The 26,048-nt window shown below is 40.1% G+C and overlaps 1 protein-coding gene across 25 annotated transcripts in view; it reads left to right on the top strand.

Annotated features, from left to right (window-relative positions):
* Window positions 1-26,048, top strand: part of PBRM1 (polybromo 1) — a 131,400-nt gene that overhangs the window by 66,531 nt on the left and 38,821 nt on the right. For all 25 annotated transcript variants that reach the window (XM_021068909.1, XM_021068908.1, XM_021068907.1 and 22 more), the window contains 3 exons: window positions 9,589-10,231; window positions 12,738-12,949; window positions 25,165-25,350. In XM_021068909.1, the coding sequence (XP_020924568.1) occupies window positions 9,589-10,231; window positions 12,738-12,949; window positions 25,165-25,350 (1,041 nt within the window). The remainder of the gene's footprint in view (window positions 1-9,588; window positions 10,232-12,737; window positions 12,950-25,164; window positions 25,351-26,048) is intronic.

Here is a 26,048-nt window from a genome sequence, read left to right as displayed (position 1 = left end):
CAAGGATAGGAGATTTTAACTTACATTGTCAATTTGTTTTTCATTTATTGATTTTATATTATGAAAACTTCGAAACATATACAGATAGAAGGAATAGTACCATGAATTCCTGTCTATACCTTTTATGCAGCATTTATCAAGATTGTGCCATGCTTATTTCTTTTTTTTTAATTTTTTAATTACTCAGATGAATTTATCACATCTGTAGTTGTATAATGATCATAACAATCTGATTTCACAGGATTTCCATCCCACAGCCCAAGCACATCCCCCCACCCCCCAAACTGTCTCCTCCGGAGACCATAAGTTTTTCAATGTCTGTGAGTCAGCATCTGTTCTGCAAAGAAGTTCATTCTGTCCTTTTTTCAGATTCCACATGTCAGTGAAAGCATTTGATGTTGGTGTCTCATTGTATGGCTGACTTCACTTAGCATGATAGTTTCTAGGTCCATCCATGTTGCAAAAAATGCTGGTATTTCGTTCTTTTTAATGGCTGAGTAACATTCCATTGTGTATATGTACCACCTCTTCTTGATCCATTCCTCTGTCAATGGACATTTAGGTTGTTTCCATGTGTTGGCTATTGTAAATAGCGCTGCAATGAACATTGGAGTACATGTGTCTTTGCAAGTCATGGTTTTCTCTGGGTAGATGCCCAAGAATGGGATTGCTGGATCAAATGGTACTTCTATGTTTAGTTTTCTGAGGAATCTCCATACTGCTTTCCACAGTGGTTGCACCAATTTACAATCCCACCAACAGTGTACTAGTGTTCCTTTTTCTCCACACCCTCTCCAGCACTTACTGTTTGTAGACTTTCTGGCTGGTGTAAGGTGGTACCCCATAGTGATTTTGATTTGCATTTCTATAATCATGAGTGATGTTGAACATCTTTTCATGTGTTTCTCGGCCATCTGTATGTCTTCTTTGGAGAACTGTCTGTTTAGATCTTCTGCCCATTTTTGGATGGGGTTGTTTGTTTTTTTGGTATGGAGCTGCAGAAGCTGTTTACAAATTTTGGAGATGAATCCCTTGTCAGTTGATTCATTTGCAAAGATTTTATCCCATTCTGTGGAGTTTTTTTTGTGTTGTTTAGGGTTTCCTTTGCTGTGCAGAAACTTTGAAGTTTGAATAGGTCCCATTTGTTTATTTTTGTTTTTATTGTCATTATTCTAGGAAGTGGATCTGAGAAGATGCTGCTGTCGTTTATGTCAGCGAGTGCTTGGCCTGTGTTTTCCTCTAGGAGTTTTGATAGTGTCTGGTCTTATGTCTAGGTCTTTAATCCATTTGGAGTTTGTTTTTGTGTATGGTGTTAGGGAGTGTTCTAATTTCATTCTTTTCCATGTGGCTGTCCAGTTTTCCCAGCACCACTTATTGAACAAGCTGTCCTTTCTCCATTGTCTATTCTTGCCTCCTTTGTCATAGATTAGTTGGCTGTAGGTATGTGGGTTTAATTTTGGGCTCTTTATCCGGTTCCACTGATCTATATTTCTGTCTTTGTGCCAGTACCATGCGGTTTTGATGATTGTTGCTTTGTAGTATAGTCTGAAGTCCAGGAGCCTAATTCCTCCAGCTCCTTTTTTCTTTTTTAGGATGTCTTTGGCTATTTTGGGTGTTTTGTGCTTCCGAAGAAACTTTAAAATATTTTGTTCTAGTTCTGTGAAAAATGTCCTTAGCAATTTGATAGGGATTGCATTGAATCTGTAGATTGCCTTAGGTAGTATAGTCATTTTGATAATATTAACTCTTCCAATCCACAAGCATGGTATATCTTTCCATCTATTTGTGTCATCTTTGATTTCTTTCATCAGTGTCTTATAGTTTTCAGAGTACAGGTCTTTTGTTAGGTAGGTTTACTCCTAGGTATTTTATTCTTTTGGATCTGATGGTAAACGGGATTGCTTCCCTGATTTCTCTTTCTGCTCTTTCATTATTAGTGTATAGAAATGCCATCGATTTCTGTGTATTGATTTTGTATCCTGCAACTTTGCCAGATTCGTGGATGAGCTCTAACAGTTTTCTGGTAGAGTCTTTAGGATTCTCTAGGTATAGTATCATGTCATCTGCAAATAGGGATAGTTTTACTTCTTCCTTTCCAATTTGGAGTTCTTTTATCTCTTCTACTTCTCTGATTGCTGTGGATAGGACTTCCAAATCTATGTTAAATAGTAGTGGCGAGAGTGGACATCCTTCTCTTGTTCCTGATCTCAGTTGGAATTCTTTCAGCTTTTCACCATTGAGAATGATGTTAGCTGTGGGTTTGTCATATATGGCCTTTATTATGTTGAGGTAGGTTCCCTCTATGCCCACTTTCTGAAGGGTTTTTATCAGAAATGGCTGTTGGATTTGTCACAGGGTTTTTCCGTGTCTATCAAGACGATCATATGGTTTTTATTCTTCAGTTTGTTAATACGGTGAATCACACTGATGGATTTGCAGATGTTGAAGAACCCTTGCATCCCTGCGATCAATCCCACTTGATCATGATGTACAATCCTTTTAATGTATTGTTGGGTGCGGTTTGCTAGTATTTTGTTGAGGATTTTTGCATTGATGTTCATCCGTGAAATAGGCCTGTAGTTTTCTTTTTGTGGAATCTTTGTCTGGTTTTGGTACCAGGGTGATGGTGGCCTTATAGAATGAGTTTGGGAGTATCCCTTCCTCTGCAATTTTTTGAAATAGTTTCAGAAGGATAGGTATTAGCTCTTCACTAAATGTTTGATAGAATTCGCCTGTGAAGCCATCTGGTCCTGGACTTTTATTTGTTGGAAGTTTTTTAATCACAGTTTCAATTTCAGTTCTTGTGATGGGTCCATTCATCTTTTCTATTTCATCTTGGTTTGGTCTTGGAAGATTGTACTTTTCTAAGAATTTGTCCATTTCTTCTAGGTTTTCCATTTTATTGGCATATAGTTGCATATAGTAGTCTCTTATGATCTTTGTATTTCTGTGATGTCCGTTGTTACTTCTCCTTTTTCATTTCTAATTTTATGGATTTGAGTCCTCTCTCTTTTTTGCTTGATAAGTCTGGCTAAGGGTTTATCAATTTTGTTGATCTTTTCAAAGAACCAGCTTTTCGTTTCACTGATCTCTTCTATGGTTTTCTTCATTTCTATTTCATTGATTTCTGCCCTGATCTTTATGGTTTCTTTCCTTCTACTAACTTTAGGTCTTGTCTGTTCTTCTCTTTCAAGCTGCTTTAGATGTAAAGTTAGCTTGTTTATTTGAGCATTTTCTTGTTTCCTGAGGTGGTCTTGTATTGCTATAAAGTTTCCTTTTAGAACAGCTTTTGCTGCATCCCATAGGTTTTGGAGTGTCATGTCTTTGTTGTCATTTGCTGCCAGGTATTTTTTAATTTCCTCTTTGATTTCTTCAGTGATCCTTTGGTTGTTTAGTAGCATGTTGTTTAGTCTCCACATGTTTGTGTTTTTTGCAGTTTTTTTTCTTATTGATTTCCGGTTGTATAGCGTTGTGGTCAGAAAAGATGCTTGACATGATTTTAATTTTCTTAAAGTTACCAAGGTTGGATTTGTAGCCCAGGATATGATCAGTCTTAGAGAATGTTCCATGTGCACTTGAGAAGAATGTGTATTCTGTTGCTTTTGGATGAAATGTCCTGTAAATTTCTATTAAGTCCATCTGGTTTAATGTGTCATTCAGGGCCTTTGTTTCCTTATTGATTTTCTGTCTGGTTGATCTGTCCATTGTTGTAAGTGTGGTGTTAATGTCCCCCACTATTATTGTGTTATTGTCGATTTGTCCTTTTAAGGTTGTTAGCAATTGCCTTATATATTGTGGTGAACCTGTGTTGGGTGCGTAGATATCTTCTTGGACTGATCCTTTGATCATTATGTAGTGTCCTTCCTTGTCTCTTAAAATGTTCTTCATTTTAACGTCTGTTTTATCTGATATGAATATTGCTACTCCAGCTTTCTTTTGGTTCCTGTTTGCATGGAATATTTTCTTCCGTCCTCTCACTTTCAATTTGTATGTGTCCCTAGAAGTGAAGTGGGTCTCTTGAAGACAGCATATATATGGGTCTTGTTTTGGTATCCATTCAGCCAGTCTATGTCTTTTGGTTGGGGCATTTAGTCCATTAACATTTATGGTTATTATTGATACGTATGTTCTTATTGCCATTTTATTAATTACTTTGGATTTGGTTTTGTAGCTCTTTTTTCTTTCCTTCTTCTCTTGTTCTTTTCTGCTATAGAAGTTCCTTTAGTATTTGCTGTAAGGCTGGTTTAGTGTTGCTGAATTCTCTCAGCTTTTGCTTATCTGTGAAGATTTTGATTTTTCCTTCAAATCTGAATGAGAGCCTTGCTGGGTAGAGTAATCTTGGTTGGAGGTTTTTTTCCTTTCATCACATTAAGTGTATCATGCCACTCCCTTCTGGCCTGCAGAGTTTCTGTTGAAAAATCTGCCAATAACCTATTGGGGTTCCCTTGTATGTTATTTGTTTCTTTTCCCTAGCTGCTTTCAAGATTTTCTCTTTGTCTTTCATTTTGGTCAGTTTGATTAATATGTGTCTTGGGGTGTTCCTCCTTGGGTTTATTTTATATGGTACTCATTGTGCTTCCTGGATTTGAGTGAGTGGTTCCTTCCCCATGTTAGTGAAGTTTTTGGCTCTTATCTCTTGGAATATTTTTTCTGTCTCCTCTCTCTCTCTTCTCCTTCTGGCACCCGTATAATATGGATGTTGGTGCATTTAACGTTGTTACAGAGTTCTCTGAGACTCTCTTCATTTGTTTTCAATCTTTTTTCTCTTTTCTGTTCTGTATCCTTAATTTCCACTAATCTGTCCTGCACCTCGCTTATTCATCCTTCTGCCTCCTGTATTCTGCTGTTAGCTGCTTCTAGTGAATTTTTTATTTCAGTTATTGTATTTTGCATCTCTTCTTGTTTAAGTTTTGTATCTTGTATCTCTTTGCTCAGTATTTCCTATAAGTTATCCATCTTTGCTTCCAGTTTATCTCCAATGTCTTGCATCATCTTCAGCATCAACAGTCTATAAAGTCTTTTTCCTGGAGGCTGAGAATCTACTGATCACTCAGCTGATTTTCTGGGTTTTTTTCTTTCTCCCTCATCTGAGCTATAGTTCTGCCTTTTCATTTTTATAGGTTTTTGGTGTGGTGACCTTTTTACAGATACTAGAGTTGTAGCCTCTCTTACTTCTGGTGTTTGCCCCCCTTGTGGCTGAAGTCAGATTGGGGCCTGGTGTAGGCTTCCTAATGGGAGGGACTGAGGCCTGCCCCATGGTAGGTGGAGCCAATTCTAATCCCTCTGGTGGGTGGGGCTTAGTCTCTGGATGGGATTAGAGGCAGCTGTGTGCCTGAGGGGTCTTCAGGTAGCCTGTTTACTGAGGGGTGGGGCTGTGATCCCACCTGGGTTGTTGTTTGACCTGGGGCTTCTCAGCAGCTGACTGATGGGTGGGGCCAGATTTTCCCCAAATGGCCACTTTCAGAGAATGGCACTGGCTGCTGAATATTCCCAAGAGCTTTGCTTTTGATGTCCTTCCCTCACAACAAACCACGTTCACCCCTGTTTTCCCAGGATGTCCTCCAAGAACTGCGGTCAGGTTTGACCCAGATTCCCATGGAGACTTTGCTTTGCCCTGGGACCAGTGCATGTGAAAGTCTGTGTGCATCATTTAAGAATGGGGTCTCCATTTCCCCCAGTTCTGTGGAGCTCCTGCTCACTGGCCTTCAATGCCGGATGCTCCAGAGCTCTTTCTCCCTGTGCCAGATCCTCACACGTGAGAGTTTGATGTGTGGCTCAGAACTCTCACTCCTGTAGGTGAGTCTCTGTGAACCAGTTAGTTTCCAGTCTATGGGGCTTCCCACCCAGGAGGTATGGGGTTGTTTATATCACGAAATCACCCCTCCTACCTCTTGATGTGTCCTCTTCTTTTTTTCTGGCGTAGGATATCTTTTTTAAGGTTTCCGGTCCATTTGGGTGAAGAGTGTTCAGTCTTTAGTTGTGAATTTTGTTGTTTTTAGGAGAGAAGTTGAGCTCCAGTCCTTCTATTCCGACATCTTAATCCCGTCCTCTGAATTGTTTTTGAGCTCCACACTGGGGTTGTCCTTTCTTTCACTTGCTATGAGCTTGTCTTGAGCAACTCCAAGGGAGTAGACTTCTGCACTCACCCACCAGAATCTTAAAAGTTTATATCGAGGCCTTTTATGTCAGTCACAGATGGTCTCAACAACTCAGTGCTCTCTCAAAGATGCATCCTGGAAAATAACTCCTCAGGTGCGAATGCTGGGCAGAAGTACGGTTCCAAGGACCAGGAGCCTCCTTTCCCGAGGGTAGCCTGAAATCTTTGTTTGACTGAGTTAACAGCAAGCCCCATTCCAGTGCAGGTAGCCTGGCCCCGAATCCATGCTTATTTCTTATATCTCCCTTTTTTCTTTTTTCTTTGTTCTAAATTATTTTACGCCAAATCCAATCATGTCATTTTATTTCAGTATGCATCTATAAAGTGTGCAGATTTTTCAAATAACCATGAAGTCATCGTCACACCTAACAAAATTAGCAGTGTCTTGGTTTCATCTAATATCTGACAGATTTTCAGATTTTACTGATTGTCTCACAAGTGTATTTTTCAGTTGACTTCTTCCAATCAGGGTCTAGTTAAGTTCTGTATATTATAATTTTATAATTATAATTTATAATTTAGAGCAATCCCCTTTTTTAATCTTCATTCCATTGACTCTTTATTGTTTGTTTGTTTTTGCTTTTTAGGACTGTGTTTGCAGCATATGGAAGTTCCCAGGCTAGGGGTCAGATTAGAGCTACAGCTTCCAGCCTACACCACAGCCACAGCAACACCAGATCCAAACCGCATCTGTAACCACCACAGCTTACCACAGTGCCAGATCCTTAACCCACTGAGTGAGGCCAGGGATCGAACCCACATCCTCATGGATACCAGTTGGGCTCGTTACTGCTGAGCCACAACAAGAACTTTCACCATTGACTCTTTAGACACCTAGTCACTTTTTTTGTACAGACCCAAGTTTTGGATTACTCACTTCACCTCCTTGTGATGTCAGTTAACTTTTTCCTTTATTCCCCTTATTTCTTATAAATGGAAGTTAACTTTAAAGGTTTGATTAGATTCAGTTTCAGCCTGGCAAAGATGTTTATAATAGGTTTTCTACCCTTATACTGGGGCAATGTCTGGATGAAGTAGAATCCGAATAAGGTCCACACATTGCATTTGATTTATATTTTTATTTATTTATTTATTTATTTATTTATTTTTATTTTGCTTTATAGGGCTGCACCTGCGGCCTATGGAAGTTCCCAGGCTAGGGGTCGAATCAGAGCTGTAGCTGCCGGCCTACACCACAGCCACAGCAATGCCAGATCCTAGCCCCATCTGTGACCTATGCCATAGCTTAATGCTGGATCCTTAACTCACTGAGCAAGGCCAGAGGTTGAGCCCACAACCTCATGGTTCCTAGTTGGACTCGTTTCCACTGCACCACAGTGGGAACTCCTGACTGATATTTTTAATTTGTAAATTCTCCTCCATCTCTCTTTTTTCCCCCTTGCAGTTTGTTAAAGGAATTGGGTTTGTACTGTAGTTTCCCAGCGTCTCTGTTTTGCTAATTTTATCCTTTGCTGTAGTTTCACATGTTCTTTTATCCTTTATATTTCTTATAAATTGGTAGTTGGAGCCAGAGGCTAGATCTGATTTAGATTTAAATTTGATTCTCCCCTCACTTTAGCACAGAAACTGACTTAGGAGTGATATAGCCTCTTCCATCAGGTGGAACATAGTATCTGGTTGTTTCTTATTATGTCTAGCTATTGTTGCTTATTATATTAATTCATTAGAGAGATGTAAAATAGTGATAGTTTAATTTTATCTTTCCTTGCTCATTTACAAGCTGGCATACTTCAATGTAGAGAAACTCTACCTTATCTAGTATTTGGTTTGGTTACCCAGTAGTATGTTTTCTGTTTGTTTTATGTGTTGTTTGGTTGGTTTTTGTTTATTGGGGTTTTTTTTAATTTTATGGCCGTACCTGTGCAAGTTCTTGGGCCAGTGATTGAATCCAGGCTGCAGCTGCAACCTGTGCCACAGCTGCATCAGTGTCAATCCTTTAACCTGCTGTGCTGGGCTGGCAATCAAACCTCACTTCTGCAGTGAGCATATGGAAGTTCCCAGGCTAGGGGTCGAGCTGCTGGCTTATGCCACAGCAACATCATATCCAAGCCACGTATGCAACCTACACCACAGCTCATGGCAATACCGGATCCTTAACCCACTGAGCGAGGACAGGGATCGAACCTGTGTCCTCATGGATGCTAGTTGGGTTTGCTAACCCCTGAGCCATGACAGGACCTCTTGCAGTCAGATTCTTAATCCACTGTACCACAGCAGGAACTCCTTGTTTTGGTTTTTTGAAAGGATAAAACTAGATGTTCTCCCCCCCCCCCTTATTTACTAGTTTTCAAAATAGTGAAATACAAAGAAAATAATGCATTGGTTTATTAACATTCTCCGACATTTACCCCATTGTTTGTTTTGATTGTTTTTATCATTAAGAACCTTGGTGCTTATTGTTATTGTTGATACTTACATTATCATGGGCTGGGTGCTCTGCTCTTCTGACATGACCATGCTAAAAAGTCATTGATAGATTGTTTACTGTCTAGTGTTTTAGGATGATACAAGGCTCATCTTGCGTAGGCTGGGAGTCAGCCATTTGCCGAAGAGCTACTGCTATCAGTATTTGAAATCAGTACTCCAAAACTATAATCTTAACAGTAAAACTGTATGGAGTATACTGTAACTGGGTTAGTCACTGTTACTAGAATTTTCAGTGGATAGAACTAAGAAATTATGTGTGTGTTTATTTTATGTTTAAAGAGAAAATACATCATAAGTTCATATGCTACTCTCAATTGAGATTCAAAACTACACAGGCTTTATTCAATGTCCTCTGTTTTAACTTCTGTATCTCTTTTCTCCCTTGATAAAAATCTCAGTTCCCAAGGATACATAGGAGGTGGACTTAAAATGTCACATTACTACTCATTTCCTTTATTCTACCTTATTCACAACTACCTCAAAATAACAGTACTTAGTACTCCCCATCAGAAATATGAGAACTGAAAAGTTTGTTTTTCTAGTTCTTTCTTTGTTGATAGGATATATTTCATTAGAAACATGCTAATTAGGAGTTCACGTCGTGGCACAGTGGTTAACGAATCTGACTAGGAACCATGAGGTTGTGGGTTCGATCCCTGGCCTTGCTCGGTGGGTTAAGGATCTGTCATTGCTGTGAGCTGTGGTGTAGGTCACAGACTCGGCTCAGATCCCATGTTGCTGTGGCTCTGGCGTAGGCTGGTGGCTACAGCTCTGATTAGACCCCTAGCCTGGGACCCTCCATATGCCACGGGAGCAGCCCTAGAAAAGACAAAGACCAAAAGAAAGAAAAAAAAAAACATGCTAATTATAGTGTTCTATAAATCACTTGAAATAGTCTCTTCCTTGCGATTATGCTATCAACTATATACAAATAATTTAGGTTCATTTATTTTATCCACTTAACATTAATTCTCATTCTTTAGGTAGGAAGAGTGGTATTTCTCCTAAAAAATCAAAATACATGACTCCAATGCAGCAGAAACTAAATGAAGTCTATGAAGCTGTAAAGAACTATACTGATAAGAGGGGTCGCCGCCTCAGTGCCATATTTCTGAGGCTTCCCTCCAGATCCGAGCTGCCAGACTACTATTTGACCATTAAAAAACCCATGGACATGGAAAAAATTCGAAGTCACATGATGGCCAACAAATACCAAGATATAGACTCTATGGTTGAGGACTTTGTCATGATGTTTAACAATGCCTGTACATACAATGAGCCTGAGTCTTTGATCTACAAAGATGCCCTTGTTTTGCACAAAGTTCTGCTTGAAACACGGAGAGACCTAGAAGGAGATGAGGACTCTCATGTTCCAAATGTGACCTTGCTGATTCAAGAACTTATCCATAATCTTTTTGTGTCAGTCATGAGTCATCAGGATGATGAAGGAAGATGCTACAGTGATTCCTTAGCAGAAATTCCTGCCGTGGATCCCAACTTTCCAAACAAACCTCCTCTTACTTTTGACATAATTAGGAAGAATGTTGAAAATAATCGCTACCGGAGGCTCGATTTATTTCAAGAGCATATGTTTGAAGTATTGGAAAGGGCAAGGAGGATGAATCGGTATGTTTTTAAAGTCATTTCTTTTCGAGAAGGTCTGACATTTAATGTAAAACAGAAGAAAGAATTTTGTTTTGATGTGCTCTTATGTTCTTTCAGCATAGGTACCTGATTACAATTGACGGGGTACTATTTTGAGTTTTAATTAGCAAAACTAATTAGAGCGGTATATTCTATGGGGGAGAGAAGGCACACTGCTAAATCATCTAGATTAGAGCCAATGAGAAGAAGAAATGAGACAAAATTGAAGATTTGTTGAAAAGTGTAAACTCTTAAAATGTATTTTTAAAGGGTGAAATGCTTTTAATTAGAAATAATAATGAAAAATAATATCATTTTCCTTTAAAGTTTAAGTTTAGTACAGGTGTGCTTTGCTCTAAGATACTAATCTGAGGTTAGACTGAAATTTTATTTTCACTTCATGGAGTTACCCTTGTGGCTCAGCAGATTAAGAACCCAGTATAGTGTATGTAATGATGCAGGTTCGATCGCTGGCCTTACTCAGTGGGTTAAGGATCCAGTGTTGCCACAGGCTGTGGTATAAATCGAGATGTGGCTTGGATGTGTTGCAGAGGCTGTGGTGTAGGCCTGCAGCTGCAGCTCCAGTTTGACCCTAGTCTGGGAGACTTACATGCTGCATGTGTGGCCATAAAAAGGAAAAAAAAATTTATTGCCAACTTCAAATACCATAAAGAGGTTTTTTTGTTTTTGTTTTTTGTTTTTTGTTTTTGGCTTTTTAGGGCCACACTTGGAGCATATGGAAGTTCCGAGGCTAGGAGTCAAACAGAAGCTTCAGCTGACAGTATATGCCACAGCAATTCGGGATCTGAGCTGCACCTGCAACCTACACCATAGCTCATGGCAACGTCAGATCCATAACCCACTGAGCAAGGCTAGGGATCATACTCACATCCTCGTAGTTACTAGTCAGGTTCTTAACATGCTGAGCCACAACAGGAACTCCTAAAAGTTTCTTTTTAATCTCAGATTCCTCACTTTTAAGTTCTTTCTGAAGACATTAGTGTTCTAAAAGAAGCAACCAAATTTAAGTTTCCATCAAACTTAACTTCCCTTCTAGGAGTTCCATCATGGTTCAGCGGTAATGAACCCAACTAGTATCCATGAGGATGCAGGTTTGATTTCTAGCCCCGCACAGTGGATTGAGGATCTGGCTTTGCTGTGGCTGTGGTGTAGGCTGGCAACTGCAACTCCTGTTAGACCCCTAGCCTGAGAACTTCCTCAAGCTTTGGATGCATCCCTAAAAAGACCAAAAAAAAAAAAAAAAAAAAAAAAATAGTGTCTTGGGGTTTTTTTTCCCTCTTCGGCATTTTTCTTTATTTTATTTTGGCCATACCTGCAGCATGTACAAGTTCCTGGCCGGTGATCGAACCCATGCAACCATAATAACCAGAGCTACGGCAGTGACAATACCAGATTCTTAATTTGCTGAGCCACCAAGGAAATCCTCCTTTGGCCAGCGTTATTTTTGTTGCATTTCTATAACCTGAGAAGATTTTAGAATCTTTGCAGAATATCCATTTAGGTTTTTATTGGCAATATAGTAGATTTCCAGCTCACCTTTGCTAATGAGGAAAAGCATTCTGGAAATTTCACCCAAGTTTGATACTTCAGTGGTTGGTGTCAGCAAACAGCTGACTGGGCTTGGTACACTATTCACACTCCCTTGACCCGTATTTCTCCATAACAGCTGCTAAGTCTTTGTCTGTGGTTACCTTTGTGAATCATTCTTCAGATCCTGGTATTCTTTTTTCTTTTCTTTTCTTATTTATTTATTTATTTATTTATTTTTCTCTTTTGTCTTCTGTCTTTTTAGGGCTGCACCCACAGCATATGAAGGTTCCCAGGCCAAGGGTCTAGTAGGAGCTGTAGCTGCCAGTTTACGCCACAGCCACAGCAACACAGGATCCAAGCTGCGTCTGTGACCTACATCACAGCTCATGGCAATGCCGGATCCTTAACCCACTGAGCGAGGCCAGGGATTGAACCGTCAACTTCATGGTTCCTAGTTGGATTCGTTTCCACTGCACCACGACAGGAACTCCTCTTTAAAAGTTTTCAATATGACACAGATAAGTTTTTTCCAACCTTCCACTGTATGGCCTCTCTGCTGGTTCCCCAGAGTCTGTTATATCTATTAACACATTAAAGGGAGGTGTTGTGGCTCAGCAGTAACAAACCCAACTGGTATCCATGAGGATGCTGGTTCAATCCCTGGCCTCAGTGTGTTAACGCTCAGCCAGTGCCACGAGCTGAGTATAGGTTGCAGACGAGGCTTGGATCCCATGTGGCTGTGGTGTAGCCGGCAGCTACAGCTCCAGTTTGACCCCTAGCCTGAGAACTTAACATAGGCCAAGGGTGTGGCCCTAAAGAGACAGAAAAATAAATAAATAAACACACATTAAAGAATCATATAATAGAATTTAACATATAGTCAGTGTGTTTAAAAGAAGCAACGATGTGTAAATGAATATTCTTAATGCTGTTATAGGACAGATTCTGAAATATATGAAGATGCAGTAGAACTTCAGCAATTTTTTATTAAAATTCGTGATGAACTCTGCAAAAATGGAGAGATTCTTCTTTCACCAGCACTCAGCTATACCACAAAACATTTGCATAACGATGTGGAGAAAGAGAAAAAGGAAAAACTACCGAAAGAAATAGAAGAAGATAAACTTAAACGAGAAGAAGAAAAAAGAGGTTAGTTTCTTTTTGTTTTATTAAATATGAAGAAACATTTTACTCTATTCTAGCTTGTCTCCACTCTGCTGTGTAGAGTGTGTATATGAAGACTCAGGGTGTTGGCTCTTTCAAAATAGATGTGGGTAAGATAGGAATGTTTTTGTCATCAATTTGATAATGAGACTAGAAAAGATTGGAAGTTAACATGTGACACAGCTGTTATCCTAGTATTTCAGGAACAGAGTCAGTTCCCAAGTGTGGGAGCTTAATACTGCTTGCAGATAAAAATCTGAGGGGCCCAGCTGAGGCTAGAAAACATTCTCAGCAGTGCATACATGCAGTCTCTGCCCCATTGTTCAACAGCCTGGCTCTTCCTCATATGGACTCAGCTGGATAAGTAGATGATATTTTGGTTGATCACATGACTGGGAGGAAATTTTTATTTTAATTGTATCAACCTGAAAATGTTCCTTTGTGTCATTTGCCAGAAAGAATTTAGAAATATTTGAAAGTCGGAACTTTAATTAGAAATTTAATCATTTCTGGAAGTTCCCTTGTGGCTCCGTGGGTTAAAGATACATCATTGCCATAGCTGTGACACAGGTCACAACTGCATCTTGGGCTCAGTCCCTCAACTGGGAACTTCCACATGCCACAGTTGTGGCCAAAAAATAAAAACAAGAAATTTAATCATTTCTGGAAAAGTTAGAGTTCATATAAAGATCTAAACTACGTAACTTTCCAAGAGTTATATTTGTCTTTAGCACCAAATCTACTCCTTAGGGTTTGTTTTTTTTAAGATAAGAAAACACAGTAAGTCGATTTGAAACAAATGCTCATAAGCAATGACATATGCAAAAAATAAGAGAAAGGAACCTGGTTTGGCGAGAATAATGATTTTACCAGCACAGGGCTAGCTATAGAAACCAGCAGCTTTTTGCCAGAGAGGATGTACTCATTCAGGATGGTGAGTGAAAGAGAGAGAGAGAGAGTGTGTGTGTGTGTTGGGGGGCAGTGTAGGAGGAGGGTCCTTTGTTACTAAAATGACTCATGTCCCAGAAAATAATATTGTAATAATGGCTTATAAGAAATAATGGAGGCTAAAAAGTAGTAGCAATATTCAAAATGCTGAAAGGGATAAAACTGAAACCAAGAATTGTATATCCAGTGAAACTGTCTTTCAAAAGTGAAGCTGAAATAAGATATTCCCAGATGAACAAAATTGAGAGAATTTACTGCTGGCAGATCTTCCCCATGAGAAATACCAAAAGAAGGGGTTCCTGCTTTGGCTCAGTGTGTTAAGAATCCTACTATGGGGAGTTACCTTTGTGGCTCAGCAGGAACAAATCTGACTATTAACTGTGAGGATTTGGGTTTGATCCCTGGCCTCACTCAGTGGGTTAGGGATACAGCGTTGCTGTGAGCTGTGGTGTAGGTTGCCGACGCAGCTCAGATCCTGTGTTGCTGTGACTGTGGTGTAGGCTGGCAGCTGTAGCTCTGAGTTAACCCCTAGCCTGGGAATCTCCATATGCCTCAGGTGCAGCCCTTAAAAAAAAGAATCCGACCCCAGAGCTTGGGTCCCTATGGAGGCATGGGTTTGATCTCTGACCCAGTGCAGTGAGTTAGGATCGGCATTGCTTCAGCTATTGCTTAGATTCAATCCCTGGCCCGGGGACTTCCACATGCTGTGGGTGCAGCCATTTAAAAAAAAAAAAAAAAAGAAAGAAATACCAAAGGAAGGGCTTCAAGCCAAAATAAAATGACGCTAGGTAGTAACTCAAGTCCACAAGAAGGACTGAAAAATATAGGAAATGGTAAATATATGGGTAAATATAAAAAGACTATTGTCTATCTTTTTTCAGTTTTCTTAATTTCTTTAGAAAACATTAGGGAGTTCCTTTTGTGGCATGGCGGAAACTAATCTGATTAGTATCCATGAGGACTCAGATTTGATCCCTGGCCTTGCTCAGTGGGTTAAGGATCCGTCACTGCCATGAGCTGTGGTGGAAGTCGTCGATATGGCTCGGATTCCCAGTTCCTATGGCTGTGGTATAGGCCTGCAACTACAGCTCTGATTTGACTCCTAGCCTGGGAACTTCCATATGCCACAGGTGAAGCCCCAAAAAGACAAAAAAAAAGAAAAAAAAATAGAAAACGTTAGATTGTTTAAAGGAATAACAACCACACGTTGTTAGGTTTATAACATTTCTAGAAGTATGTATGTGACACTTAGCATAAAGGAGTAGAGTATTGGAGTGGATCTGCAATATTTAACGAAACTAAGTCAGTATTAACCTGAACTAGATGGTGATGAGTTAAAGATGCATATTGTAATGCTAGTGATAACAAATAGAAAAGGTCAGTACAGGAATTAAAATGATACACCAGGGAATTACCTGGTAGCTCAATGGCTTAAGGATCCAGCATTGTCATTACTATGGCTTTGGTTGCTGCCATGGCATGGGTTTGATCCCTGGCTCAATAACTTCCACACGCCACCAGTGTGGCCCCCCCAAAAATGATAATACCAAAAATACGTGCTTAACACTTTAAAAGAAGGCAGTAAAGGAGGAAAAAAAGGAACAAAAAGAAGACATACTAAAAACAAATCCAGGGAGTTCCCTTGTGGCACAGCAAGTTAAGGACCTGCCATTGTCCTTGGGGTGGCTCAGGTCACTGCTGTTGCGTAGGTATAATCCCTGGCCTGGGGAATTCCACATGCCTTGGGCATAGCCCCCCCCCCAAAAAAAAAGGCAAAATGGCAGATTTGGATTTAGTCATATCAATAATTACATATTGTGAATAGACTAAATGCTCCAGTCAGAATGCATTAATTATTAGACTGAATTTAAAAAAGTAAGATCCAGGAGTTACCACCATGGCACAGTAGGTTAAGGATCCAACTGTAGTGGCTCAGGTTGCTGCATAGGTATGGGTTCAGTCGCTGGCCCGATGCAGTGGGATAAAGGATCTGCTGTTGCTGCAGCTGTGGCTTGGGTCACCACTGTGGCTCAGAGCAAAACTCTGGCCTGGAAATCTCCATATGGCACAGGTGGAGCCATAAAAATAAATAAATAAATAAATTATACATACACATATATATATATATATATATATATATATATATATTTTTTTTTTTTTTTTTTTTTTTTTTTTTGTCTTTTTGCCTTTTCTAGGGCTGCTCCCGCGGCATATGGAGATTCCCAGGCTAGGGGTGTAATCGGAGCTGTGGCCACCGGCCTACGCCAGAGCCACAGCAACACGGGATCCGGGCTGCTTCTGCGACCTACACCACAGCTCACAGCAACGCCGGATCCTTAACCCACTGAGCAAGGCCAAGGATCAAACCCACAACCTCAGGGTTCCTAGTTGGATTTGGTAACCACTGAGCCACGACAGGAATTCCAATAAATAAATAAATGTTTTTTAAAAGTAAAATTCGGAGTTCCCGCTGTGGCGCAACAGAATCAGCTGCATCTTGGGAGCACAGGGACAGGTTCGTTCCCTGGCCTGGCTCAGCGGGTTAAGGATCCGGTATTACTGCAGGTGTGACTCGGGTCACACCTGCAGCCGGGATCTAATCTCTGACCTGGGAACTCCACATGTCAGGCAAAAAAGAAAAAAGATTCAACTGTATTCTATCTATAAGTTATACTGTCTTTAATTCAGATACAAGTAAATTGAAAGGAGGAGAAGACATACCATTCAAATAATAAATAGTGAATTGGAGTGGCTATATTAATATTAGACAAATAGACTTTAAGAAATATTACTGAGGAGTTCCCGTCATGGCGCGCAGTGGTTAACAAATCCGACTAGGAACCATGAGGTTGCGGGTTCGGTCCCTGCCCTTGCCTCAGTGGGTTAACGATCCGGCGTTGCCGTGAGCTGTGGTGTAGGTCGCAGACGCGGCTCGGATCCCACGTTGCTGTGGCTCTGGCGTAGGCCGGTGGCTACAGCTCCGATTCGACCCCTAGCCTGGGAACCTCCATATGCCGTGGGAGCGGCCCAAAGAAATAGCACAAAAAAAAAAAAAGAAGAAGAAATATTACTGAGAGATGCAAAGGACATTTTATAATGTTAAAAGGGTCAAGACATTTGGAATATATAATACCTATAAATGTATAGATGCCTAACGGTGGAGCCCCAAAATATATGAACCAAAAGATGACAGAATTGAGAAGGGAAATAGTTCAATAATTATAGTCTCGATACACCTTTCTCAGCAATTGATGAGACTAACTGAACCAAAAATCAGCAAAAATATAAGATTTGAATAGCATTGCTATGAACTGAATGTTGGTAGCCACCATGAAAATTCATATATTGTAGTCTGACCCTCAGTTTGTTAATATTTGGAGGTGGGGCCTTTAGGAAATAATTAGGTTTAGATGGGGTCATGGAAGTAGTGCCACCACAGTGGGATTGGTGCCATTGTAAGGGGATGAAGAGTGAGAAAACAGGAGTTTCCGTCATGGCTTAGCGGTTAAGGAACCTAACTAGTATCCATGAGGACACGGGTTCAATCCCTGGCCTTGCTCAGTGGGTTAAGGATCTGGTGTGGCCGTGAGCTGTGGTGTAGGTCGCAGACACAGCTCGGAACCAGTGTTGCTATGGCTGTGGTGTAGGCCAGGGGCTACAGCTCCAATTGGACCCCGAGCCTGGGAATCTCCATATGCCACAGGTGTGGCTCTAAAAACAAAAAGACCAAAAAAAAAAAAAAAAAAAAAAGGAGTGAGAAGACAGCTGTCTCTGAATCAGGAAGTGGGCCCTCACCAGGCACCAAATATGCTAGTGTTTTGACTGTGGACTTCCTAGCCTTCAGAACTATGAGAAATGAATGTTTGTTGTTTAAGCCACCCAGTCTATGGTGAATATTCTAACAGCAACCTGAGCTAAGACAAGGACTGCCAGCCAGATTGACCTGACTGACATGTGTAAAACACAACACCCAGACTACAAAATATACATTCTTTTAGAGCATGTGTGGAACGTTATCTGGAATGGACCATGTGCTGGGTTATAAAACAAGCTGCAAAAAATTTAAAAGGATTGAAATCATACCAAGTTTGTTCTCTGAATACAGTAGAATTAGAAATCAGCCACAGAAAGAAATCTAGAAAATCCCCAAATATTTGAAAATGAAGCAGTACACTTCTGAATAACCTGTGGATCAAAGAAGACATCACAAAGACAATTAGAAAAATCTTGAACTGAATGAAACTGAAAATGACAAATTAAAACTTCTGGGATATAGCTAAGGGGGTTCTTAAGAAATTTATAGCTTTAAACATGTATGTTAGAAAGGAGTAAAGATCTAAAATGAATCTGTGCTGCCATGTCAAGAAGTTAGAAAAAGAAGGGTTAGAAAAATCAAACCTGAAGTAAGTAGAGGAAATAATAAAGATCAAAATAGAAATTAATGAGAGAGAAAAACAAAATGCCAGTGTTATACCAGATATGACATTTGGGACACCAGTGTTCTACTGACAAAACTTTATGTATTTGGAATTTTTTTTTTCTTTTAAGTTTAGTTTATACTTGTCTTGGCACTGTAAAATTAGTAACAATTGCTCCTTACATTACTCTAAGGCATTTCTCAAAGTGTGGCCTCTAGGAAGGCAGCATAAACATCACCTGATAACTTGTTAGAAACGCAGATACTCTGTTCCCATTTCAGACCTACCAGTTCAGAAACTCTGAGGGTGGGACACAGCAGTCTATATTTTAACAAGTCCAGTAGGTGGTTCTGATGCACATTTAGGTCTGAGAATCTCTGCTCCAAGACCTTGGATTCACTGAGTAGAAGAGCAGGAAAAATGGCACCTGCCTTCCTTCTTGTTGGATTATCAATGATGTATGAACTCTTTATCTACTGTGGTGGTACATTCTAGAGAAAAAGCAGTACTGTCATTTTAAAGACTATTGGTAATTGCCTTTGATTGATCCTCACATACCAGGAAATATTTCTAATGACTTAATCTATGATGAAAGACCTATGGTAGAAAAGCAGAGCCACATAATGAAAAAGACAGTAGGAGGTTTCTGTTCCCTTCCCATCACTCTATCTGTCTCCTGAGCCTGGGAGCCTTTGCAGAGTAGAGGGAAGAAAGTCTTGCTGCACAGAGCTGCTTTTTGAGGCTGCCAGAACATCCTTGGCAATAATTCTTTACTTTTTGCACTAACTCAGAGACTGTATTCCAGCATGAGACTGAAATTAGGTAAAAAGTGGTGCCTTGTCATTGAATGTGAGGTCAGCACCAGAAGGACTGAGTAGGAAAAGCTATAGAAGCAGGCTGCTCTGAGGGTTATTGTAGCTAGTTATTTCTAGCCATCCTATGCCCTGTTACTTTATAAATATTAAAAGACTGCAGAATGCTGGAAGGATAGTGGTTGTGGATATCACTCAGCCGTGTCTGTCTTTAAGCCGTAAAGTAGGTTTCTTAATAATCGATGGAAATTGAGGGAAACTAGATCTCACACACCTTGTTTTTATATTAAGTGCCAGAACTGACTACTCTTACAGGGGTGAGTAAGCAAAGATAAAACAACATAAAGGACTTTCACTTAAATGTGGGCAGATTTTATACAGATAACCCACTGTTCCTCCTTCTGAAATCTCTAAAATGATGGAAAGGGGATTTTAAAACAAAAGACATAACAAAAACGCACTCTTCTCCCTCAAAAAAAGAAAGCAGTGGAAGAGAAGATGATGGCAGTTAAAATTTGGAAGCTGGAACATAGATAGATAAATTTAGTTTCTTCTCTTTTTTTTCTTTTTAGCACTGCACCCGTGGCATATGGAAATTCCCAGGCTAGGGGTTGAAATGGAGCTGTAGCTGCTGCCCTACCCCATAGCCACAGCAACCCAGAATCTCAGCTGCGTCTGTGACCTACACCGCAGCTCAGGGCAATGCTGGATCCTTAACCCACTGAGCAAGGCTAGGGATCAAACCTGCATCCTCATGGATACTAGATGCCTTGGTTACCACTGAGCCACGACGGGAACTCTTGAATGGATAAATTTCTAATGCCGGCTTCAGTGCTAGCATCAGATGAAGACAGACATTAAGCAGGCTAATTCCTGTCTAGAAAGGTGCAGAGAAATTAGAACACCATGTACTCCTGAAAAGTGGGGAGCGCATGTGAGGCTGGAAACAGAAGGATTAATTGAAAGTTTAGAGTTGAACCTCCAGATCACCTCCACACCCTTCCAGTGACTTACCTAAAGAGTCCAGACTCAGGGACACCAGGCATTCCTAAGGGGGGGAATATGAGTCTGAGGAAGGGGATTGTGAAAGGATTTATACTAAATAGTGAGACTTTTGACTCTCTTAACTACTAGAATGCTAGCAGTCAAGATTTTAATTTTGAGACCGATTTTTCTCTTGAGAAATGGACCAAGCAATGGGGGGAAACTAAGATAACATCTGGAAGTCCTCAACAAAAACTATCAGTCAGCAAGCCCTCTGTATGCACAGAGAGCTTCTATCAGCTTTGTATAGCTTTTTTTTTTTTTTTTGTCTTTTTGTCTTTTTGCAATTTCTTGGGCCGCTCCTGTGGCATATGGAGGTTCCCAGGCTAGGGGTTGAATCGGAGCTGCAGCCACCGGCCTACACCAGAGCCACAGCAACTCTGGATCTGAGCCGCGTCTGCAACCTACACCACAGCTCACGGCAACACCGAATCCTTAAAACCTACTGAGCAAGGCCAGGGATCGAACCCGCAACCTCATGGTTCCTAGTCGGATTCGTTAACCACTGAGCCATGACGGGAACTCCTGTAAAGCATTTTACTTTGACATAGAAGCAGGTATGTATTTAAATAGGGCCAGATATTTAAGGGAAATCCAAGATGTTAAGATAAAGGACAAAACAAAAAAGAAAAAAAAAAAGAGGACCTTGGAGGAAACAAAACTAAAGGCAACAGGAGAAATATTTTTTTAAAAGCCAACTAAACTAAAATTTAGAACTTCAGAGAGATGAAAAGCTACTGTATCCATAAAACAAGAACAGGAGGCCATTAAAAAATGAACATTTGCAGAACAGAAAAATTCTTGGAAATCAGTGGGTTAAGGATCTGGCATTACCACAAGCTGCAGCATAAGTCACAGACTCAGCTCTGATCTGGCATTGCCGTGGCTATTGTGTAGGCCTGCAGCTGCAGCTCTGATTTGACCCCTAACACAGATATTGCCACATATGTGGCTGTAAAAAGAAAAAAAAAAAAAAAAGTGAGCAAAAGTCTTGAATAGACATATCTCCAAAGAAATTATACAAAATGGCCATGAGCACATGAAAAAGTCCTCAGTGTCATTAATTATTACAGGGAATACAAATCAAAACTACCATGAGATACTCTACACCCTTTCAAATGAATGTTATCAAAAAATAATAATGAATTCCATCATGGCTAAGCATTCAACGAACCCAGCTAGCATCCATAATGATGGATGCAGGTTCGATCCCTGGCCTTGCTCAGTGGATTAAGGATCTGGCATTGCCTGAGCTGTGGTGTAGATTGCAGATGTGGCTTGGATCCCACATTGCTGTGGCTATCTATGGCATAGGCTGGCGGCTGCAGCTCCTTTTCGGCCCTTAGCCTGGGAACTTCCATATACCGCAGGTACAGCCCTAAAAAGCAAATAAAATACAATAAAATAAATAAGGAAAATACAAGTGTTGGTGAGCATGTGGAGAAACTGAACCCTCATAAATTGCTAATGGGAATGTAAAATGGTGCATTCACTAGTTTTAATACCTTTTAAAACTAAACATTGAATTACTGTATTATCCATTAGTTCTGCTCCTAAGTATATATCCAAAAGAACTGAAAGCAGGAGCTCAGACAGATACTTGTATACCAGTGTTCATAACATCATTATTCACAATAGCCAAAAAGCACAAACAGCTCAAGCGTCCATCACAGATAAATGGATAAACACGATGTGGAATTACATGCAATAGAATGTTATTCAGCTATAGAAAAAAAGTGAAGTTCTGACACAAGATGTATGAACCTTGAAAACACTGCTAACTGAAATAAGCCAGATACAAAAGGACAGATACTGTATGATCCATTTATTTAAAGTACCTAGAGTGCCAAATTTATTGAGAGACAAAATAGTTTAGAGGTTACCAGTCTGTGGGGAGCAAAGAAAGGACTTATTAGTTAATAACTACAGAGTTTCTATTTGGAGTAAAGAAAAAGTTATAGAAATAGTGGTTTTGGTTGCACATTATGAATGTAATTAATGCCACTGAATTATATATACACTTTTTTTTTTTTTTTTAATTTTGCCTTTTCTAGGGCCGCTCCCTCGGCATATGGAAGTTCCCAGGCTAGGGGTCTAATCAGAGCTGTAACCACCGGCCTACACCAGAGCCACAGCACCGCAGCATCCGAGCTGAGTCTGCGACCTGCACCACAGCTCACAGTAACACTGGATCCTTAACCCACTGAGCAAGGCCAGGGATCGAACCCGCAACCTCATGGTTTCTAGTCGGATTTGTTAACCACTGAGCCATGACGGGAACTCCAAAAAACTGCTTTAATGATAACAGAAATGAAACATTTAGAGAAGGATTAGAAGATAAAGTTGAACTAGAACAACAACAAGTAAACAAAGAAAAAGATATCTAAGAGATCAGGTCAAGTGGCCCAGAATCCACATACTGCAGGACACAGTTCTGCTAAGCTTTCTGCCTCTATATAACAAGGATCCCTCCACTTTCCAATAACATTTTCTTTGTTTCCTCTGAGCCCTCAGTGCCAAGTCTTTAATGTCCATTTCTCTACTTACAGTCTATTCAAAGCAATCTAGGCTTTTTCTATCATGCTTCTCGAAATTCTTCCAGTCTCTGCCTACTACCCAGTTCCAAAGTCACTCTCATATTTTTTTTAGGTATTTATTGCAGAAATAACCCCATAATGGGTACCAAAATTTCATCTAAATAATCATCAACTCAGAAGTCCCAAGTCTCACTATTTGAATCATCTAAATTAGGTGTATAGGTAAGATCCATACTGAGACACAATTTCTCTTCATCTGTGAACTTGTTGAAATAGAACAGATTCTTTGCTCCTATATAGTGTAGTGATGGAACATGCATAGAACAATAATTAGAGACATACCCATTCAAAAGGGAGAAATGGAAGGGAAAAAAAAAAAAAAAAAAGAGTCATCAATTCTAAGCGGTTTCAAGATCCAGCCAGGCAAACTCCATTAGGCTTCAAGGCTTGGAATTAGTTCTCTGTGGCTCTGCATTTTTCCCTCTGAATCATCTTTTTTGTAAAAGGTAGCACATGTCTGCAGCTGAGTTTTTTTTTTATCAGCCTGTTTTCTGTCTCTAGAATTTTGAGGCTTTAGCAGCCTTTTTTCATTTTGTATTCCTTCTGTCCCTTTCAGGCAAATTGCCAGTATTCTTGCTAGTATAAAATTCTCAAGAACCTCGTGAGTCTATTTCCTTTGTCACAGGGATTCATTTGACTAGTCAACTACTAGATAACATTTTCCACCTAAATTGGTAAAACATTTAATTTTTTAAATTTAATTTTATTCTTTTGGCCACGGCATGCAGGAGTTTGATATGAGATCTCAGTTCCCAGACCAAGATTGAACTTCACCGGCCCACAGAAGTGAAAGCACAGAGTCCTAACGACTATACCATCAGAGAATTCCCAGCAAAACTTTTTAAAAAAATTCTAATACCAGTATTAGAGAATGAATGGAGAAACAGGCTCCCCCTCTTGTAGCCAAACAGTGAATGACTTAAATTGGTATAGATTTTGGGGATTCAGTTTAGAATATGCGTTTTAAAAACATGTTTACTTCCACCTTTTTGATTTATGGAATATTATGCTAAGGAAGTAATCAAAGCTTTTTCTGAAGAAAAACCTACAGTGTTTGTTTACAAATGATGACTTGTATGGAACCATTCAAGTCTTGTTTAACAAAAATGAAAATCTTGCTGGAGGAGCTCCCACTGCAACACAACTGGATCAGCAGCATCTTAGGAGTGTTAGGAAGTGGGTTCAATCACCAACCCAGCACAGTGGGTTAAAGAGCTGGTGTTGCCACAGGTGCGGCCTAGGTCACGGTTGTGGCTCCGATCTCATCCCTGGCCTGGGAGCTGCATGCGCTGTGGGGCAGCCAAAAGGAAAAAAAAATCTTGCTGGAATGTATTAAATTTTGGTAAATGAGTGTGATATATTAAATGTATGCATATGTGGTTTACAATATGTTGTATGAAATAATGTATTTTATATCCCATCAATTCTAAGATTCTGGAGTTCCCATTTTGGCTCAGCAGGTTAAGAACTGTGAGGATGTGGCTTTGGCCCCAGGCCTTGCTCAATGGGTTAAGGATCTAGTGTTGTGATGTAGGTTGCAGATGTAGTTTGGATCCAGTGTTGCTCTGGCTGTAGTGTATGCTGGCAGTCACAGCTTCATGAACTCCAATTCAACCCCTAGCCTGGGAACTTTCATACGCTGTAGGTGTGGCCATAAATAAATAATTCCATTCCTTGTGACATAACCATGTAATAACTGTTAGAGGAAAAAATTTTAGAGGCATTAAGATGGAGAGAAAATACATGAAATTACTTCTAGGAAAAAAAAAATTATATATATATATATATATATATATATGGAGTTCCCGTCATGGCTCAGTGGTTGACGAATCCAACTAGGAACCATGAGGTTGCGGGTTCAATCCCTGGCCTCGATCAGTGGGTTAAGGATCCAGGGTTGCCGTGAGCTATGGTGTAGGTCGCAGATGCGGCTCGGATCCGGCATTGCTGTGGCTGTGGTGTAGGCCGGTGGCTACAGCTCCAATTAGACCCCTAGCCTAGGAACCTCCATATGCTGCGGGTGCAGCCCTAAAAGACAAAAAAAAAAAAGAAATTACTTCTAGGATTACATGATTTATGAGTGACCTATTTTCTTCTTTATCATAACTTTTTGTATCATCTAGAATGACTGTATTGGGCATATATTATTGATTGTTTTTATTCTGTAGATCCTTTATGTATTTATTTAAATTAATGACCATTGGTTGTAATTCAAACGAGTTTTGAGTAGAGCCTATTGGGAATAAGGATGTGGTACTCTTTGCCCTGGATCCTGCCTTTGAATATCTAGGAAAGAATTAAATGTTTTAGTATGTGTTGTTGAATCTTGCATCTGATTCCAGCATCCCTTCATGAGAATATTTTACCCTTTTTAACCTAAGAAGCTGAAAAGAGTGAAGATTCCTCGGGAGCTGCTGGCCTCTCAGGCTTACATCGTACATATAGCCAGGACTGCAGCTTTAAGAACAGCATGTACCATGTTGGAGATTATGTCTATGTGGAGCCTGCAGAGGCCAATCTACAACCACATATAGTCTGTATTGAGAGACTGTGGGAGGATTCTGCTGGTAAGTTTGTTTTTTGTTTTGTTTTGTTTTTGTAAGTTCTTTTTAAATTGAAGAGGAGATGCTGAGAGGTGGTTAGTTTACTCCTCCTTGTCCTCAGGGAAGAAAATAGTAACTCAGAGGTTTTATGTCTTACAACACTAGTTGTTCTACACTGTGTCAGTAAATACAATTAGTACCCATTATGAGAGACATAGGCTAGAGCACTGTTGGGCAGGGACACAGTTGAATCAAAAGAAATGCAGCTTCTTGAAGCCTAGTTGAGATTCACTCATTGAACTAATATTTATTAAAAATACTAGGAACCAAACTCTGTAAGATGTCAGATAGTCAGAGGAACAAAAGGCTTATGTTTTACCCTTGGCAAAATCATAAATATACTGTCTAGCACAAAGAACTATCCAGTCTCCTGGGATAGACCATGATGGAAAATAATATTTTAAAAAAGAGGAGTTCCCGTCGTGGCTCAGTGGTTAACGAATCCGAGTAGGAACCATGAGGTTGCGGGTTCGGTCCCTGCCCTTGCTCAGTGGGTTAACGATCCGGCGTTGCCGTGAGCTGTGGTGTAGGTTGCAGACGCGGCTCGGATCCCTCATTGCTGTGGCTCTGGCATAGGCTGGTGGCTACAGCTCTGATTCGACCCCTAGCCTGGGAACCTCCATATGCCGCGGGAGCGGCCCAAGAAATAGCAAAAAGACAAA

Source organism: Sus scrofa, chromosome 13 (assembly GCF_000003025.6).
Source record: "Sus scrofa isolate TJ Tabasco breed Duroc chromosome 13, Sscrofa11.1, whole genome shotgun sequence".
In the NCBI taxonomy this organism is placed as follows: Eukaryota; Metazoa; Chordata; class Mammalia; order Artiodactyla; family Suidae; genus Sus; species Sus scrofa.
This window is presented reverse-complemented; position numbering and strand designations above follow the sequence as displayed.